Here is a 22,468-nt window from a genome sequence, read left to right as displayed (position 1 = left end):
TTAAAAGGCACAGTGGAGGAAAGACACACTACTTTACTGGTTGTATGGTTGTGATTCGCTCCTTCCATTCTGGGAAACTATTTGGAACTAAAATGTCACTAGATCATGTCTCTGGGTAAAAGATCCAGACATTCTACTAAGCATATGTTCCAAAAAGATCAAAATAAAGCAGAAAGGATATATCTGTTAAAATATATATAAATATATAACAGTGATTCTTGTTATATCCACAAATCGGAAAATAAAGGGATGCCAATCAATAGGGGAATGAATAAATAAATTGTGCTATATGAATGCCATATGTTGTTCAATTGTTTAGTCATACCTACCTTTTTTGTGATCCTATGAACATTGTCCATGAGGTTTTCTTGGCAGTGATACTAAACTACCATTTCTTCTTCAGGAAATTAAGACAAACAGAAGTTTAAAGACTTGCCCAGGTTTATACAATAATAAGTATCTTGGGTCAAATATAAACTAAGGTTTTCCTGACTTCAGGCCCAGTGCTCTATCCATTGACCTACCCTGCTACTCAGAATGTCATATAATTGAATAGTGTTATGCCATAAGAAATTATAAAAGGAACAGATTTAGAGAAACTTGGGAAGAATGATATGAACTATTAATTATGTGAGCAGAACTAGGAAAATAATGTGGACAATAACCACAGCACTGTGAAAAAAATAATCTTAAAATACTTAAAAACTTTGACTACTACAATGACCAAATACAAAAGAAAACTGATAATGAATGTTTCCCAATGTTTTATTGGCAGAGAGGTGATAGACAGAAGTATAGAATGAGGCCTTCATTTTCAGACATGCTCATTGTGTTGATTTGTTTTGATTGACTAAGAAAATCTATATGGAGAGTGGATAGGGATAGTGACGACCAAAAGGAAACAAAAGACAATAGCATCAGGGACTTCCGGCCAAGATGGTGGCATGGAGGCAGACAGCTGCTTGAGCTCTGCGATTTCTCTCAGGACTTACTTCATGAGCCTTCAAAGTTAATGCTTGACTGGAAAAGAAATACACAAATAATCACCAACAGAAGACATTCTTGAAATTCACTGAGAAGGTCTGTGTTTGCTTGGGGGAGGGTTGAACAGACTGGGCACAGAATGAGGACAGGCAGTGAGAATGAGACAGGCAGCTCACTCAGCTCAGACCAGAGGGGGGAGGGATAAGATCTCTGCCGTCTCTGCTAAAAGACTTTTACCCCAGTGTGGGATACTCCATCTTGGCAGCAAGCCAGGAGCAGTGGAAAGGGTGTAAACACCAGAGGTGAAGAATAAAACCCTGGAAAGCCAGCATCTCTCTGGACAGCCACCCCCACCTCCACCCGGAGTGACTCAGCACGTTCTCAGAGTCAGAGCACAGACACAGAGCAGCCATCCCTGTCCTGTTAGTGCCTTGCTGCGGTCTCCCTCAGTCTGTAGAGGAATCCCGGTAACACCATCCAGCCCCATCCCCCCCCCCCCAGAAACAGACCAATTGTTTCTCTTGTCATTCCTGCTCTCACAAAAAGAACAAAAAATTCAAAAGGGCTCTAACCATTGACAGCTTCTGTATGGAGAGAGAGCAGACTTCAAATACTGAGGAGACTAAAAGCAGATTGTCTCCAGAGGAATCCCCTAAGGGGGATATGAGCTGCTCCTCAATACAACAGACTCTCATAGAGGAAATCAAAAAGGCTCTCACAAGAGAGCTAGAAGAGAAATGGGAAAAGGAAAGGGAAGCTTGGCAAGAGAGCCTGGAGAAGTCATTCCATGCATTTAAAGACAGAGTGGAAAAAGAAAACAAATCATTGAGAAATAAAATTAGTGAATTGGGATAGGTAAACAACTCTAAGGAAAACAGGATTAGTGAGTTGGAAAAAGAAAACAGCTCTCTAAAAAATAAAATTGATGAAATGGGGAAAAAATTCCATAAAAGATAAAAACTCAATAGTACAATTACAAAAAGATATAAAAAAGTGAGTGAAGAATATACATCATTGAAAATTAGACTCAAACAAGTAGAAATGAATGACTCAAGGAGAAACCAAGAAGTAGTCAAGCAAAACCAGAAAAATGAAACAATTGAAAAGAATGTCAAGTACCTTACTGGAAAGACAACAGACCTGGAAAACAGATCCAGGAGAGACAATTTGAGAATAATTGGACTCCCTGAAAAATGTGAGGAAAAAAAAGAGCCTGGACACTATTTTCCAGGAAATTATCAAAGAGAACTGCCCAGACATTTTGGAAACAGAGGGTAAAATAGACATTGAAAAAATTATTCGATCACCTACTAAAAGGGACCCTAAAATCAAAATGCCAAGAAATATAGTGGCCAAGTTCAAGAACCATCAGACAAAGGAAAAAATACTGGAAGCTGCTAGAAAAAAGCAATTCAGATATGAAGGAACCACAATAAGGATAATCCAGGATCTAGTAGCATCCATATTAAAAGAACAAAGGGCCTGGAAAATGATATTCCAAAAGGCTAAGGAACTTAGTATGCAGTCAAGAATAACTTACCCAACAAAAATGAGCATCATTTTCCAGAGAAGAAGATGGACATTTAACGAAATAAATGAATTCTATCTATTCTTGATGAAAAAAAACATACCTATACAAAATGTTTGATCTTCAAATACAGAACTCAAGAGATTTCTAAAAAGGTAAAAAGAAATCTTGAGAAATATATTTCTGCCATAAAGATATGTAAAGAACACAGGTATAATTTGTCCTTGAAACTAGAGATGGAAAGGGAATTATATCATAAAAAAGGGTAAAGTGGTGGTACTACATCTCATGAAGAGGCAAAGGTAGTCTATTATATCTGAGAGAAAGAAAGGAGGGAGATGAACATAGTGTGTATCAATAGACATATTTGATTTATGGTGAAACTTCTTCCACTTCATTGAAAAATGAGAGGGAAGGAGTAAGCTAAGGGGAAGGCAATACAGAAATTGTGAGGAAAAGGGATAAAATAGGAAGAGGAACTTTAAGGTGGGGGAGGGATAATAAAAAGGGAGGGCTGTGAAAAGCAAGTGGTGTTCACAAGTTTAATACTGGGTAGGGGGGTAAGAGGAAAGAAAAGGGGAAAAGCATAAGCAGGGGTTAACAGGATGGCAAGCAATATAGAATTAGTCCTTCTAACCATAAATGTGAATGGGGTAAATGCCCTCATAAAGAGGAAGCAGTTAGCAGACTGGATTAAAAGTCAGAATCCTACTATATGTTGTTTACAGGAAACACACCTGAAACAGGGTGATACATTCAAACTAAAAGTAAAAGGGTGGAATCTACTATGCTTCAGGTGAAGCCAAAAAAGCAGGGGTAGCCATCCTCATCTCAGATCAAGCAAAAACAAAAATTGATCTAATTAAAAGAGATAAGGAAGGGCATTATATCCTGCTAAAGGGTAGAATAGATAATGAAGCAGTATCAATATTAAACATATATGCACCAAGTGGTGCGGCATCTAAGTTCTTAAAAGAGAAATTAAGAGAACTGCAAGAACAAATAGACAGCAAAACTATAATAGTGGGAGATCTCAACCTTGCACTCTCAGAATTAGATAAATCAAACCACAAAATAAATAAGAAAGAAGTCAAAGAGGTAAATAGAAACTAGAAAAGTTTGATATGATAGATCTTTGGCAAAAGCTAAATGGACACAGAAAGGAGTACACTTTCTTCTCAGCAGTTCATGCAACCTATACAAAAACTGATCATATACTAGGACATAAAAACCTCAAAATCAAATGCAGTAAGGCAGAAATAGTAAATGCATCCTTTTCAGACCACAAGGCAATGAAAATTACATTTAATTAAAAAGCCAGGGGAAAATAGACCAAAAATAATTGGAAATTAAATAATCTTATACTAAAGAATGATTGGGTAAGACAGCAAATCATAGACATAATTAATAACTTCACCCAAGAAAATGACAATAATGAGACATCATAACAAAATGTGTGGGATACAGCCAAAGCAGTAATAAGGGGAAGTTTTATATCTCTAGAGGCCTCCTTGCATAAAATAGAGAAAGAGAGGGTCAATGAATTGGGCTTACAACTAAAATAGCTAGAAAAGGAACAAATTAAAACCCCCCAAACAAACACGAAACTTGAAATTCTAAAAATAAAAGGTGAGATTAATAAAATTGAAAGTAAAAAAAAAAATTATTGAATTAATTAATAAAACTAAGAGTTGGTTCTATGAAAAAAACCCCAACAAAATAGACAAACCCTTAGTAAATCTGATTTTAAAAAAGGAACGAGAAAAAGCAAATTGTTATTCTTGAAAATGAAAAGGGAGAACTCAGCACTAATGAAGAGGAAATTAGAACAATAGTTAGGAGCTACTTTGCTCAACTTTATGCCAATAAATTCGATAACGTAAATGAAATGGAAGAATATCTTCAAAAATATAGCTTGCCCAGATTAACAGAGGAAGAAGTAAGTAATCTAAATAGTCCCATCTCAGAAAAAGAAATAGAACAAGCTATTAACGAACTCCTTAAGAAAAAATCCCCAGGACCAGATGGATTTACATGTGAATTCTACCAAACATTTAAACAACAACTAACTCCAATGCTATATAAACTATTTGAAAAAATAGGGATTGAAGGAGGCCTACCAAATTCCTTTTATGACACAGACATGGTACTGATACCTAAACAAGATAGATCGAAAACTGAGAAAGAAAACTATAGACCAATCTCCTTAATGAATATTGATGCTAAACTCTTAAATAAGATATTAGCAAAAAGACTTCAGAAAATCATCCCCATTATAATACACTATGATCAAGTAGGCTTTATACTAGGAATGCAGGGCTGGTTTAATATTAGGAAAACTATTAGTATAATTGACCATATTAATAATCAAATTAATAAAAATCATATTATCATCTCAAAAGATGCAGAAAAAACATTTGATAAAATTCAACATCCATTCCTACTAAAGACACTTGAGAGTATAGGAATAAATGGACTATTCCTTAAAATAATAAGGAGCATATATTTAAAACTGTCAGTAAACATCATATGTAATGGCGATAAACTGGAACCTTTCCCTGTAAGATCAGGAGTGAAACAAGGTTGCCCACTATCACCATTACTATTCAATATAGTACTAGAAACACTAGCCTCGGCAATAAGAGCCGAGAAAGAGATTCAAGGAATTAGAGTAGGAAATGAGGAAATCAAACTATCACTCTTTGCAGATGACATGATGGTATACTTAGAGAACCCCAAAGACTCTGCTAAAAAGCTATTAGAAATAATTCAGAACTTTAGCAAAGTTGCAGGATACAAAATAAATTCACATAAATCCTCAGCATTTTTATACATTACCAACACAATCCAACAGCAAGTGATACAAAGAGAAATTCCATTCAAAATAACGGATGATAGTATAAAATATTTGGGAATATATCTACCAAAGGAGAGTCAGAAATTATATGAGCAAAATTACAAAACACTTGCCACAAAAATAGTCAGATTTAAATAATTGGAAAGACATTCAGTGCTCTTGGATAAGCTGAGTGAATATAATTAAGATGATAATACTCCCTAAACTAATCTATTTATTTAGTGCTATACCAATAAGACTCCCAAGAAACTATTTTAATGACCTAGAAAAAATAACAACAGAATTCATATGGAACAACAAAAGGTCGAGAATTTCAAGGGAAGTAATGGAAAAAAAATGAAAGTGGTCTAGCTGTACCTGATCTAGAACTATATTATAAAGCAACAGTCACCAAAACCATTTGGTATTGGCTAAGAAATAGACTAGTTGATCAGTGGAATAGGTTAGGTTCACAGGGCAAGATAGTGAATAAAAATAGCAATCTAGTGTTTGACAAACCCAAAGATCCCAACTTTTGGGATAAGAATTTATTATTTGACAAAAACTGCTGGAAAAACTGGAAATTAGTATGGCAGAAACTAGGCATGGACCCACATTTAACACCACATACTAAGATAAGATCAAAATGAGTCCAAGATTTAGGCATAAAGAACGAGATCATAAATAAATTAGAGGAACATAGGATAGTTTACCTCTCAGACTTGTGGAGGAGGAAGGAATTTGTGTCCAAAGAAGAACTAGAGATCATTATTGATCACAAAATAGAAAATTTTGATTACATCAAATTAAAAAGGTTTTGCACAAACAAAACTAATGCAAACAAGATTAGAAGGGAAGTAACAAATTGGGAAAACATTTTTACAGTTAAAGGTTCTGATAAAGGCCTCATCTCCAAAATATACAGAGAATTGACTTTAATTTATAAGAAATCAAGCCATTCTCCAAATGATAAATGGTCAAAGGATATGAACAGACAATTTTCAGATGATGAAATTGGAACTATTTCCACTCATATGAAAGAGTGTTCCAAATCACTATTGATCAGAGAAATGCAAATTAAGACAACTCTGAGATACCACTACACACCTGTCACTTTGGCTAAGATGACAGGAACAAATAATGACAAATGTTGGAGGGGCTGTGGGAAAACTGGGACACTGATGCATTGTTGGTGGAGTTGTGAAAGAATCCAACCATTCTGGAGAGCAATCTGGAATTGTGCCCAAAAAGTTATCAAACATTGCATACCTTTTGACCCAGCAGTGCTACTACTGGGCTTATATCCCAAGGAAATACTAAAGAAGGGAAAGGGACCTGTATGTGCCAAAATGTTTGTGGCAGCCCTTTTTGTAGTGGCTAGAAACTGGAAAATGAATGGATGTCCATCAATTGGAGAATGGTTGGGTAAATTATGGTATATGAATGTTATGGAATATTATTGTTCTGTAAGAAATGACCAGCAGGATGAATACAGAGAGGCTTGGAGAGACTTACATCAACTGATGCTGAGTGAAATGAGCCGAACTAGGAGATCATTATATACTTCAACAATGATACTGTATGAGGATGTATTCTGATGGAAGTGCATATCTTCAACATAGAGAAGAGCTAATCCAATTCCAATTGATCAATGATGGACAGAATCAGCTACATCCAGAAAAGGAACACTGGGAAATGAGTGTAAACTCTGAGCAATTTTTTTTTGTTTTTCTTCCCAGATTATTTTTACCTTCCAAATACAATTCTTTCTTTGCAACAGCAACAACAAAATTTGTTTCTGCACATATATATTGTACCTAGGATATACTATAAGATATTTAATATGTATGGGAATGCCAGCCATCTAGGAGAGGGGGTGGAGGGAAGAAGGGGAAAATTTGGACCAGAAGGGAGTACAAGGAATAATGTTGTGAAAAAAAAACCTATGCATATGTACTGTCAAAAAATACTATAATTATAAAGTTAATAAAAAAATTTTAAAAAGGAAAATAGCATCAGAAAAAGATTTCTAAAATCCACAAAAGACATAAAGAAATTCAGAAGGGGATATAGCAAAGTATGATAGCTATTAAAAGGATAAATTGCATTTACTATATATATATACCTTATAGAAATCACCAAGCTACAGGTGATGTAAATTTAAGGTTTCATTTTTCAATGTTCTTTTTCTGCTGTTTGTTTAGGGAAGTGTTTGTCTTTCTAGTCTCAGTTTCCTGATCTGTAAATTAGAAATAATCATTCTTGTAGTACTCTACTTCCTCCAGTTATTATGAGGATCAAATGAGATAATATTTTTAAAGTTCTTTGAATAATAATAATCAGTATCTTTATGGTGGTTTAAGCTTTGCAGAACTCTTTACAAATATCATCTCATTTGATTCTCACAACAACCTTGGGAGATCGATGCTATTATTTTTTCTTTATTTATTAATTTTGTGAGACAGACTTATCCAGAATCACACAGTGAGGAAATGTTAAGTATCTTGGGCCAGATTTGAATTCAGGTTCTCCTGGCTCCAGAGCCAGGACTCTACCCATTATGCCATCTAGCTGTCGTGGTTGAACTTTCTTATTTTTTTTTTTTTGCAAAAATAAAAGCCTAAATGCTGAATTGCTTATCTCTTTTTAGTTTGTGATACATATTCTTGAAAATTATTTTAATTTAATTTCATCATCAAAGATTGGCAGCTAAACTAAGATCCAAGAAAATGCCCCCTTGCTGGATGACTTAAACAAATGCCAGCTGCAGATATAGATATGCAAAGTGATTTTTATTCATTTTTAAAGTAGATCTAGGCTGTTGACAAAAGAGCTTCTCTGAAATGAGCTATGTAATATTTAACATCACTCTGTGGAACAGATTGGAGAATAAAGAAATATCTCATTACTTTGGAGATTTATATTCACATACAGGTGTTACTGGGTAGCTAAGTATTAGCAAACAAACAAACAAAAATAAATTTTAAAAAGATTTTTTTCAAAAGCTGTCACTCTTGTTCCAGAAAGAGTCTGAGAAGTTGTAATTGTCATCATTTATGGACTGATAGTGACAAAAATGATAAAGCTTACTCTATTTGCATAGTACTTAAAATTGAAAGGGTAACCCACTGCATCAAAACTCCATATATATTCTAATCTCTGAGTTTATTTCTCTGTTAGAAATGAGGAAAAATATCTTGGGGAGAGAGTTGGGGGTTAGAAATGCAAAATCTTATAAAAATGAATGTTGAAAACTATCTTTACATATAATTATAAAAATGCTATTTAAAAAAAAAAAAACAACAACTCTACACAAGAAAGTAAAATAGAAGTGGAGAAAAGAAAGGTTTCCTTATGGGACACCTAGAGACAAGTACACCAGAAATGTTAGAAATGGCTTAACATTCCAAAATAAAAAGCAAAATGTGCTTTCATTAGAATCGGTTGTGTCATCTGCTTAGCTTTTAATTGTATTTATAAAAAACCTTGAAATTTGAGCATCATTGGATTACAAGCACCACCTGATAGAAGCATGATAAGTATACTTTCCACCTTCATCCCATGTACTTAAGGGCTCCTTCTGAAGCACTTGCTTCAGTTGGACATTTATGCTTCACTCAGCTTGAAGTTAAGAATTGCTACAATATTGTCTGAAATGAGGTTTCTAGCCCCTTACCTATGAGATTTCAGAGCTGACTAGTGTTCTTATCAGATGAACTTTCAAATTCTTCCTAGGAGCTAATTCAGGCATACACTGCTACAATCCTTCTGGAAGTCCTGAATATACACTTCCACACTCTTTAATAACCAAACACCTTCACCACACCCGCCAGAGATGCACTGTTCAGAGTTGACTTTTTCCACAGTAGGGGCTGGAATTGCTCTCCTCAACATTTTGTATTTGTTCTACACATCCTCCAAACATCAATTTCACTTTACCTCCTTTGTTGTAAGGGTTCTTTGGGGCTCTTATTCTGTTCACTTTTAGATTTAAATTTTGGAGTCATTACTTTCTTTCTTTTTTATATTATTAAGCAAAGAAATTATAATTTCCCTTTCAACTCTTTAATGATATTATTATATTTCCAAATATAATAAGAATATTGTTGAAAATTTGTTCAGCTGCAAATTCTTTTGTTGTTTAGTTGTTTCAGTTATGTAGGACTCTTTATGACATCATTTGGGATTTTCTTGGCAAAGATACTGGAGTGGTTTGCTATTTCTTTCTTCAGTTTCATTTTACAGATAAGGTAACTGAGGTAAACAGGGTTTGAGTGACTTGCCCAGGGTCAAAATAACTGAGGCCAGATTTGAATCAAAAAAATTAGTCTTTTTGACTCTAAACAATACATTCGATCTATGTACCAGCTATCTACTTGACCTGAATTCTTTAATATTCAGCAATTCTCTTTTTAGTAGGCTGAAAGAAATCCACTTGGGATTCCTAGACATAACATTGTAGTTCTTTGTGTAGAATACATATAGACTGTCACTTGAAATTTTCTCCATATTTAAGGAAGCTAGTTATCTATTTTCTATATTGACTAGTCTTTGCTTTCTGAGAGGATACTATAACTTTTATTCATATGACATCTATATATGTCCTTTGTACCTTAATTAAAATTAGTGATGTTTGATTTTTAAATGTGGAATTTAATAATAAAGATATTTATTATATTGAGATTCTACTTTTTTTTCAGGGTGTTATAATGGTGAAAAACAGTGAAAATTAGTATAGTCTGGGGAGGTAATTAAAACACTATATGTCTCTCAAAATATTTGATTGTATATTTTATACACACAAAGAGATAGAAGGAAGGGGAAGAGAGGAAGAGAAAGAAGGTTCCAAAATTGAAGGGTTTTTTTTTTTTTAATGTAATTAAGAAGAGTAAAATAGTTATCATTATCTCATCAAAGAGGGCTTTTGTAGAGGACAGGAAATTATGTAAACACTAATGTAATTCTTTTTCCTAGGGCTTTTTTGGAGGGGAGGTAGCAGGGAATTGGATCAGATTGGATCAGTAATTTTACTGATAAAGAGTTCCCCTCTTCCAATGCAAATATACAATTTATAGACTTAGAAAGTTGCTTGAGCAAATGAATTGCACAACCACATATGTCAGAGGGCAACTCAGTAGCAGTGAATACAGAACTCAGCCTAGAACCAGGAGGATCTGAGTTCAAATTGAGCCTCAGACAGACACTTATTAGTTGTATGAACCTAGACAAATCATTTTTTGCTATTTGATTTAGTTTCCTTATCTATAAAATGGCCTAGAGAAGAAAATGACAAACCACTCCAAGTATCTTTGGTAAGAAAAACACCAAAGTGGTGCTACATGGAGCCAGACACAATTGAAATGACTGAAGAGAAACATGTGTCAGATTTGAATCTAACTTATACTTATTTGGAGAACAACACTTTATCCACCAGGTCATTTCTCTCTTCTTAGGGTTTATTTAATATAATAAAATATGATTTATAAGTTTTAGTCTCTTTTAAAAACCTTGGCTGCCTTTTAAAATGTTGAAACAAAAGGCATTCAACATTATAACCTGAACATTATTAGAAACCTGAAATAAAAAAATCAATAGCATGATTATTAGCTGTCCTAAGATTTCATAAAACATTTTTCAGTGCTAAAATAAATGATATAGTGTAAGAACTAGATTTTATGTTATATTTATTAATAATAAAAGTTTTTCCAAAGCCCTGATAATCAGTTACATATGGACATAATGTTTAAAATCCTTTGAAATTTCAAATTTATGAATCCATTTTATTTTTCAATATTGATAGACACTTTAATATCATGTGTAATTTTAAATGTTCAGATCTTCTCTTGTGGAAATATGCTATATGAGTCAGACTCCAATTTTCTGGGCAATACAATCTGAATTTATCACTCAAAACTTTTATTATGTAGAAAACAAGAAATGCCAACTCTTTACTGAAATTTATTTGCATGTTTAGAAGTACCATTTATTTCTTTACTGATTTCTGCCCCAAATTTAATAAGAATTTTTAAATGGCAATAAAAGCCCATTCAATGAAAAAATTAAAAAAAAATTACTCCACATGACTGGGCCATTGTCATGTTATGGTGCATGGTTTATAGTGGTGACACTCTACAAAGAACAAATAAACCTGTACAACTAATATTTTGTTTAATGAAATTCTATATAATAGTGGTTTGCTATAAATTAAATATATGCAGCGTTTGAGGGAAGAAAGGAAAAACAATTGAGCTTAATTTTTTTAATTTAAAGCTTTTTATTTTCAAAACATATGCATAGATATTTTCAGTATTCACTTTTGAAAAATCTTGTGTTCCAAATTTTTTCTCCTTCCCTTTCCCCCATTTCCTACCCTAGAAGGCAAGAAATTCAATATATGTTAAACATGTGCAAATCTTCTACACATATTTCCACATTTATCATCCTGCACAAGAAAAATCAGATTAAAAAGGAAAAAAAGATGAAAAAGAAAACAAAATGCAAGCAAACAATAGCAAAAAAGTGAAAATACTATGTTGTGATCCACACTCAGTCCCCACAGTCCTCTTTCTGGGTGCAGAAAGCTTTCTCCATCACAAGACCATTGGAACCGGGCTTAATCACCTCACTGTTAGAGCCATGTCCAGCAGAATTGATCATCATATAATCTTGTTGCTGTGTACTCTTGGTTTTACTCACTTCACTTAGCATCAGCTCATGTAAGTCTCTCCAGGCCTTTCCAAAAGCATCCTGTTGATCATATAGAACAATACTATTCCATAACATTCATGTACTATAACTTATTCAGCCATTCCCCAAGTAAGGGACAACCACTCAATTTCCAGTTCCTTGCCACTAGAAAAATGACTGCTACAAACATTTTTGCACATGTGAGTACTTTCCTTTTTTTATGATCTCTTTGGGATATATGCCCAGGAAAGATAGTTCTAAATCAAAGGGTATGCACAGTTTGAAAGCCCTTTGGGCAGGCATAGTTCCATATTTGAGTACAATTTCTTATAGATGTTTTTTGTTTGTTTGTACTTCATAAAGAATGTAAATATCTACAAAAGCCCCTGTGTAATTTTTAAAGACAAATACAGCCTTTAACAGAATGATGAATTCAGCGAAGTTTGGCACATTTCATGGGAAGATATTTCTTTGCATATTGATTTACACATTGATAAAGATAAGGAGATAAAAAGGAAAATTAAGACAAAATAAGACTAAATATTGCTATTTTCTTTCCTGTTGATAATAAACATATTTCAACCTCACATCTTCCTTCCTCACCTCAAATATCCCAATTTCCTACTCCGAGAGGTTAAATTGTTTTGTTTTCCAGGATTTTTAGAATTGAAATAAAACATTTGTCCAGTACATCCTAGAATTGTCAACAATATCAATAAAATATATTATTCTGGCTCTTTAAGATAAGGCAATATAAGTGCATATATCCCCATTGTACAGATGAGAAAACTGAGATGTAAAAAGTCACAGTGGTCCTCAAACTTTTTAAATAGGGGGCCAGTTCACTGTCCTTCAGACTGTTGGAAGGCCAGACTATAGTAAAAACAAAAACTCACACTGTCTCCACCCCTCAGCCCATTTGCCATAACCCAGCGGGCTGCGTAAACGTCCTCAGCTACTTCTCTCCCCTAGCACTGAACTGCCACTCATTGCTGCCTTCTCAGACAACACATGCTTTCGTAATGTGGAATCAGATTGTTTCATTTGGGGTCCCTCTTTTGAGACCTGTAATTTTATTTTATTAATGAGAAAAAGAGAAAAGGCATTTATATCTGGGTTGACACATGTAGAAGGAGAGTAATGTCCAGACAAAATGAAAAAATGAAATTAAAATCATGATATTTAAGGCTTAAAATAAGAGCATATTTGTTATTATACCAATAGGAAATCACTGGAGGTGTTTTGAATAAGGGAATGACATGTTAAAATGCATATGCTCTCTCTCTCTCTCTCTCTCTCTCTCTCTCTCTCTCTCTCTCTCTCTCATATATATATATATATATACACACACACACACACACACACACACACACACACACACACACACATATATATATACGTATATATATGTATTCTTATATGTATACACACTTATTTAGTCACAGTGCATACTATAGACTGGAAAGTGATGGGAAATTTGAGACAGAGGGACCAATTAGAAGGTTGTTGTAGTATTCTATACAAAAGGCAACGAAGGGCATAAACTAGATTGGCATCTGTGTGAATTGGAAGAATTATTATACGTAAGAAAGGTTAAGGTCAAAGTGACAAAATGTGGCCATTGATTGTATATGTAGATTGAAGGAAAGTGAAGAGTACAGGAAAATGCCAAGATTATGAAACAGAAACCAGAAGGATGGTCTTTAAGAAAAATAGGGAAGCTTGGCTTAGGGATGAACATAATGTATTCAATTTTAGACTTAGTTCATGATTATATTTTCATATTTTAGACTGAATTTATGTTGAGTTCAAGATATCTTCAGGATACTTATTCTGAACTGTCCAATAGGAAATTGATAATGTGAGGTTGAAGCTCCAAGGAGAGAGAACTCTGGTAGTCATACTTAAACCCATGAGAACTAGTCAAGTTAGAGAGAGAAGATAGAGAGAGATTAAAAAAAAAAAGATGTCTCAGAGAAAATTTCTGAAGAACATGCAGAAATAAGAGACACAATGTATATATTGAGGGAGGAAAGGAGAAGTTTAGAAGAAGGCTTAGACATGTAGGGGGAGATTGGAGAGAGTCGTGCCATAAAATACTAGAGGAACAGGTGTAAAAGGGAATAAAAGAAATAAATGAAATGATAGGTAATTGTAGTAGTTATCTATGTTAAAAATGTGATAGAATCATAGATCTAAAGTTGAAGATCTAAAGATGACCTTAGAGGCCATTAAGTTCAACCCTCTCTTTTTATGCTTAAAGAAATTGTAACCCAGGTAGATTAAACCATCTTCCTTCAAGAATCTTGCTTTCTTCTGGAGGGAAAAATATACAGAGAACATTATTTTTCCTTTATATTCTTTTAATCATGATACAAATATTCTCCTAATTCAGCTTTCTATCAGTTCATAGAAGTCTTCCTAAATTTCTCTGGAATTCTTCATATTGGCATTTTTTAATTTACTTCTTCCCTGACATTTAATACAATACAATTTCAATTTCCCTTTATTAAACAGATCCTAGGGATGGAGGCATTAGATAATTAATCTGTTCAAGGAACTGTTAACCTTTGCCTTCAAGGAGCTCATAGTATGAAGATGGAGGATGGGGGCATGGTATTGGCATGTACTCATATAGAGAACTTGAGAAAATGTAAGAATATTTAAAGAGAATGTTACTCTTAGGTTGTACAAAATCTTGTAATCTGACTTCTATCCTTACCATTTTCTTAACCATAACCATCTACTTCTTAATTCAATTACTACTTCTCAATTCTTATTTTTTCCATGCATTTTACAATATGCTAAGGACCTTATAGTCTTCCAGGCTGATCCCCCTCATTTTACAGATAAATCTTGTAGGATAAAATGACTTGTCCATGTCAAAATTATATAATTAAGTGCAAATCAGAGGCTAGAACCTCAGTTAACAGTTGTTCTTAGTACCATTAACTAAATTTCTCTTAATAAACATTTACCAAGCACTATAATCTTTATGTAATTGTACAAAATACTGGCTAGGAAGCTGGGATAAAAAAAATAGGTATCACATGGATCTTGTACTTGACATGTTTATAACAAGACCCTTTCTAGTTGTGATTCACATTGACTACACTGTTGTAATTTTTTTTTGCTATGAAAACCACTTGTAGCTTCTTGCTTCTCTGTACCTTCTTTTTTTTATTACCTTTTCCTGAAGGCTTTTTTTCCACTGATATAATTAACTATGGATGTTCTTCAAATCTTATTTCTAAGTCCTCTATGTATAAACTGCCCTACTTTTTAAGGAGATCATCTATTATGATGTTGCTAGTTACCTCAGAATGTAAATGAAACTCAGCTTCCACTTCCTTCAATTTAAGAGGTGTAGTTTTGTAGATTGATGTTGGATTCACAGTCAGTCTCCCCCATCAGATTATGTGCTCCATGAGAGTAGGGACTATGTTTCACCCCTTTTTATATCCCCATCACTTAGCACAGTATTTGCTACATAGTAGTGACTTAAATATTTGTTGATTATCTCTGAATTTCAGTTTTCTAAATTGCTAAATAGGTAGGGAAAGGATAGTATGTACATCATAGGTAAATTGTGAAGATCAGATGAAATAAAGGAAGTAAAAATTTGAAAAGTCTCACATGCTCTATAAATTTCAGTTGTCATTATTGTTATTGTATTCAAGTATTACTACTTACAGTTTAAAGACTAAACCCTATGTAATGCTACTTGTCTCTCTAGATGATGGAGAAATGGAGATCCTTGTCATACAGTTTTTCAATCCCATGAAGTCCAATAATTTTTCTTTCTTCAAACACCTGGGTTGAAATTCTCTCCAAATAAAGACTGTTCCATATGTTTTTACTTTAGTGATTCATAATCAGGATCTGGTAAAAATCCTCTCTCTCCCTCTCCCTCTTTCCTTTCTTCTCTTCCCTCTCCCCTCTTCTCCCCTTTCCTTTCATCCCTCCCTCTCTGTCTCTTTCCCTCCTTCTTTTCCTCCCCCCCCATTCCTGCTCTGTGGATACATGGGGGAAATAGTGGGATAACATTTTCTTTGAAATCTTGGGTCATCTTTTGTATCTTGGCAATTCAATTTTTTATGAATTTAAAGATCAGTGATCACTTGATTGAAGAAGCTAAGCAGTGGAAGAGAGTCTTTCATTGGTTATTTGGTTTCGTTGTGTTAGCAGAGTTCCATAATTGGATGATATGTAAAACTATGTCTTTCTGAATAATTATTTTTATTTGTATGCTCTTAATATTCTGTAACATGATTTTTTTCTGACTTGAGGAACTTTCCATGCATTTTAACAGAGACCATTTTGCTTCTTTGTATTTTAGCTCTAGTACTTAGAATTGTGTCTGGCACACTATAAGAAATTAATAAATGCTCTATCCATATATGATTATTTGTGAATTTGATGGCATACTTTATAAATTTTAGGGAATTGGCAAAGAAATTTAGGGGCAAAATTAGTAGATTTAATAAACTTATGGATTACAAAACAATATTTTCATATAGTAGTAAAAAAAAAACTAAAACAATAGGAGACAGTATTAAAAAGGGAAGTTTCATTCAAAACAATTAAATGTTACAAAGTGTTTGGAAGCCAATCCTAGTATCTTTATAGTTACAATGTGCTCCTTGGGGATATAATGAATAACTTAAATAACCAGAAGGATACTCAGGATTATTGGATGGGGCATGCTAAATTTATTTTTTAAATCACTGTAATTTATTTACAGATTTAGTGCTATTCTAATCAACCTATCAATAATTAACAAAGCTATACAAAAAAATAGCAAACTCCATTTTGAGATCTGAAACATTTAAGGAAAACAATGAAAAAAGTAGGAATAAAGGAGAAATAACACTTCCAGACCTCAAACATTATAATAAAATCAGCAAATATCACTATAATTTAGTGATAGCTAAATGGACAGAAATAATTTAACTCAATAACCTGTTGTTAAGCAACATTGAAAAGGAAATATTATGTAGAATAAAACCTTTTAAAGAGGAATCCCTGAGAAAACTAGAAAGAAAGCAGCCTGACAGAAATTATATTTAGACCAACAATTCATATCATATTCAATAAGTTTAAAATAAAATAAATTTCAAAGATTACATTATAAAATTTAGAAGATTCAGACCATGTGCCTTTCATAGTCATGCACAAAGCATAAATTATTAATGAAACAAGGGACAGAATTGATTGCAAAGGTAAAAAATATAATTTTGATTACATACAATTTTAAAGTTTTTCATGAACAAAATTTAAGGAGGATAAAAAAGTGGTTAATTGCAAAAAATATTTCTATTGAATATCAATGGTAAAGTTCTAATATGATATATAGAACATTAACAAATACTTAAGACAAAAATCTTAATATATTATTAGTCAAAGAATATGAACAAATAAATTATTCTTAAATGAAGATTTATAAACTATTAAAAGCAATATAAATGAAATCCCAAACTTCTAAAAGTAAATTTAAAAAATGCTTATGTCCAGCAAATTGCCAAACATAACAAATATAAAAATATTCTGTATTGGACTGAATACAGAAAATGGCACACATGCATAATTGATGGAACTATGAATTTCTCTAACCATTCTATAATGTAATTTTCAATTGTATAAAGAAAGTAGACATATATTTTGACCCAGAGATTATTTGACTAGGGATATACCTGAAAGAGATGAGTGATGAAAAGAAAGGCCCTATAAATATCAAAATAGTTATAGCAGCACTTTTATGGCAACAAAAAAATTGAAGATACCCATTGACTGGCAATTGGTCAAACTAATTTGAGTTTAATAATGTAATATTAATATGCTGTAAGAACAAAATAAAAGGGATTAATATAAATATGAAAATATAAGAACTGATACAATGTGAAGTAAGCAGAACCACTAAAACATTGTACTCATTGACTACATCAATATAAATGGAAAGGGTAATAACAAGAAAACATTTGATATTGAACACTAGAAAATTATGACATCAAAAAAGAGAGATGAGAAGATGGCTCCTTATTCCTTGCATATGTAGGGATCCTTGGGTATGAGACCTTGCATATATTTTTAAACTTTTTTGATATGTTAATTTTGGCACACTTTCTTTCTTCCTCTTTTGTAAAATTCTTTCTTGTAAGAGATTATTCTGAGAGTGAATAGGTAATACACTAATGGGAAATATGTGTATTTTATAAAACACAAGTATAGTTTTGTTATAAAGCACATGCATATATTTAGTTTTGGACAGGTTATCATTTTATTTTTATTCCTTGTTATAAGTACAGGACCAACAGCTCCCATGAATTATGTCACACTTCCAAAGATGCCATTAATTATTTGAGAACAACTTGTAAAATATCATTTTTCTATGAATCGTCATATCTTAAGTAATAATTGGTGATTTGAACCTAAATAATAGTTACTGCTACCACTTCCACCACCACCATCAGATTCTGCCATTGTGTCTGGTAGCTAGTGTTATCTCTGATGTTTTGTCTCATCTCCCATATTCTCATGGTTTATTGAACACTCCCATCTCAATAAGCTATATTTTTTCAAATCTCCCAATGAATGTCATAAAGACTGAATAGTCTTTCATTTAAGAATGTAGGACATCTATTGATTTACTTTGCCCCCAGTGCTTTAATATCCTATTAAAGAAGTAAATTTAATTAGTCTGATAGTATATGGCCTTTAAAAAGTGATGTTGATATCTCTTTAGTACTCTTAGGATATTTATTATTTCTATAAGCCTGTTTTTGATAATGTGATTTTTTAGGTATGAAAAATGCAATATCCCCTGACTACCAAGACAACTTCTCTTCCATAAACGAAGTTCCAATATAGAGTGGACCCCAATTTAAAGAAGAAAGTATACAGAATATATGGGAACAAAAAAAAATACTTCCTAATTTCTGGCCTTCAGAGTTTTCTTCTCTCTTTGTAGGATCCTCATTAAATTTCTCTTTAACATCAGTTCTCTGCTGAACTCTGAGGATCAATGGTTCTATAGAACCCATCGTTGGCACTTCTCTTTACCACCACTGTCATCCTCAGGTTTCTGTCTTTCTACAAACATATGTAGGCATTTTCTTTGTTTTCAACCATCACCATTCTGGCAGCTCTACTATTGACTCTGGAGGCCAAACCTGACCTCTGGTGCGTATGATACATCTTCCAGTTTCAAATGGGTTCTTAAGAACTCCTATTTCAATAGGATAGCCACCTGTACTCAGAAGGTCACAGAAGTTCTTGTTTACTTGTCATCAGAAGGAAAAAAGTAATTGGGAAATTGTCTTCCTAGAAGATCATCCCTTTTATATTGAATTCAATTATAGTTCATCATCTCCTAAATTATCTGCTCTTCTACCTCCCTTGCCAATTGGAAGTTGTTTTGTCATCCCCTGGTACCAGTACTCCCTGGAAAGAATCTTCCAAAATTCCAAATATTAGATTGGAACCAAAAAAGCAGTATCTAAAAATGCTTTTAATAAAAAAAAAATTAAAAAATGGGAATGTTCAAGCCTGCTCTAATAACTTGGTGTACTTATTGTTCAGTTTCCTCATTACAATAGACTTTTATATATATATATATATATATATATATATATATATATATATATATATATATATATATATATATATATATATATATATATATATATATATTTATATGTTGTTTGGGATGCGTGGGGGATTATTGGGGACCACTTTTGATGAATTTTGATCATAAATTGTTAAACCTGTGACTTTTAAGATCTTTTAATTCAAGAACTATTAACATGTCAGCTGCAAAGTTTTTCATTTTTGTTCTTTATATATAGAGGAGGGGAAGAAAAAGAGGGGAGAGAGGAAGAAACAGGAGGGAGAGAGGGGGAGACCTTAATTGCAATGTTGCTTTGCCCATAATAGACACTTAAGAGATGCTTTTGTTGAATTGAGTTCATTGAACTCATTTGTGAGTTAGGAAATGGTGGTTAAAGAAATATATACGCACTTCTGGCCCAAGTCACCGAGCTAATTAAAGGGAGGGTTGAGGTTAGTATGTACATATTCTTGTGCTTATTCCATGCTCTTTCCATGACATTATATATGGTTTTCTAGTTGAGGATATTAAGCAGTGATGTTCACTGCTAAAAATAGAATGATGATATTGCTATGAAAATATGAAAAAATATGAAAAATTGCATATGAAAAATATTACAAAAGGAACTACTCTTCTAGTGATATATTTCATTAAATACATAGGAAAATCTCTGGTATGTATTCTATTGTCTTTCCTTTCACTAGAATCTACCAAAAAGGAAAGGCTTACCCTAATAATGAATCACCAAATCTAAAGATTTTCTTCATTTGCTAGAGTATACTGTATTGAGCCTTTGTATTTTTATACTAATATCTTTACAACAATCAGAATATTTCATGTGAATAAAAACACTTTATTTTCCAGCTTATGTTCTCTCACAGGCAATTTTTGTCCCAAACACAAAATGGTGAAAACATTGAAAAATAATTTTAAGTCTTAACAAAGCAATATGTTATTGTCTTGCTACTTATTCAGGGAAAAACTGACACTGTATCCATAAGTAATTTTATTGTTATTAAATTTTCTTTTATATAAAATATCTAATTCTGGGGATTTCTTTTTTCTTAGGTATAAACGCAGTAGAAAAAATGTCGAGAGCTACATCTTCTGTAGTTTAGTGCAGTTCGATGTTTTCTTGTCACATGGTTATAGCTAGGTAGATTAATAGGGAGTTCTCTCTGGAAATTTCTTTCCTGTTATTGTTCTCCCTCAGCAGTTGATGGCTAAGTTAATTCTCTTTAGTTTTGTCATGCTCTGCAGCACACATTGCCAAGCTATGATAAGCTTTACAAAGGGAAAAAAGAAGCAATGGTGTCCATCAAAGTCTTAAACTTGCATTTTAAACTTTGGCTTGACCTGATGTGCCATTCAAAGAGCTTCAAAAGATTATTTTTTTAGAGAAAGGTTCAATATGTCCTGAGGCTATCGGTTTTGAGTTAAACTGGGTGAAGGAGAAATATTTTACTCATCAGCTTTGCAGTCACAGAGTTTGCCTCAGCTAGAACAAAACTGCTGAGGCATTTAGAGAAAATTAACCCCCCATCCTGGCAGCCAGATGTGACTGGTTTCTGATGAATGCACATGAGTGGACTGAAAAATCAAGAGACTGTGAAATTCCTGTCAGGTCCGTACAGTGCAGAATGGGCTATTGACTGCTTTCTATATTTCCCTCCATCATTCTTCTTGAACACTGCCATTAATTTCCTCTCCTACTCTGACTTGTTTTTTTTTTTTTTTCCTTCTTTTCCTTTAGCTCCTTCTGCTGCAAGAAAGAATGCATTTTGCATTGGTGGACTACTTCGTACTGCGAACCCTCTTTAGCAAGTTAGAGCTGGAAATGACCCAGCGAAGAGCTCATGGGAATATTTGTAGAATAATACTTTTGAAGGTAGGTGATTGCAGGGAAGTAGTCAAGATCATTCTGATCTAGATTGAAAAGCAAATGATGGGTAGTGTGATGAAGCATTAAAACCATATCCCATCAGGGTTTTATAAATTTTTCACCTCTTTAATAAAGTAGAATTGCATGAAGGATGAATTCAGTAAGTTAACACATATAACCATGCATATTTTGAAGAGAAAAAGAGAGAATTAGGCTTATTTCTTATAAAATTTGAAATATATTGTTAAAATACATTTATATATATATATATATCTTTATGTGTATATATGTATAGACATGCACATATATATTTATACTGACTCTGCTGATGCCATTCAGCTGTCCTAAATTATTTTTTAAGCGTATTCTTATGTTTGCCTTGGTAAATATTCATCTCTTAATTTATCAAAATACTGCTCTTCTAACAAAGAATACACCCTCCAGATAAGGATTAGAGCATTTATTTTGTAGAAATAAAGAATTTGGAATCCAGTTCAAACAGTGATTCCCGAATGCATACAGGAATGTAATGGGTAATCCTGTATGACTTGATTTGTCCTTCATTTTTTTAAGTATTTCAATATCTGTTTTCTTGATAACTATTTAGTTATAAAGAGCATGGATATAAAATGTTTCTTGATGATGTCAACTGGATGTAGGCTTATAAATTAATTCTAATCATCTCTTATAAGCTTTCCAAATGTCATGATTTTAGTGATACAAGTTTAAAAATAAAAAGCTACCCTTTTAAAACATAATATCCATTTTAACATTCTATATTCAACTCATCATAGTTCATTATCATAATTTATGGCATTTTGTTATACAAAAAATAAAATATATTTTTCTTGCACTTTGATGTTAATCCAGTGTATACAACCAGTGACTTTTAGAATATTATTCTTGCCAAAATGATTAGAATTGATTTAAATTGGATTCTTTATG

General features: G+C 33.0%; 1 protein-coding gene across 1 annotated transcript in view; it reads left to right on the top strand.

Moving 5' to 3' along the window:
- Nucleotides 1-22,468, top strand: part of CCDC178 (coiled-coil domain containing 178) — a 630,290-nt gene that overhangs the window by 518,178 nt on the left and 89,644 nt on the right. Inside the window, exon 21 of the mRNA XM_074277537.1 lies at nt 21,395-21,529. Coding sequence (XP_074133638.1) covers nt 21,395-21,529 — 135 coding nt within the window. The remainder of the gene's footprint in view (nt 1-21,394; nt 21,530-22,468) is intronic.

Source organism: Sminthopsis crassicaudata, chromosome 1, assembly GCF_048593235.1.
Source record: "Sminthopsis crassicaudata isolate SCR6 chromosome 1, ASM4859323v1, whole genome shotgun sequence".
NCBI lineage: Eukaryota > Metazoa > Chordata > Mammalia > Dasyuromorphia > Dasyuridae > Sminthopsis > Sminthopsis crassicaudata.
Note: the sequence above shows the minus strand (reverse complement) of the source record. Positions and strands in the feature narration are given on the sequence as shown.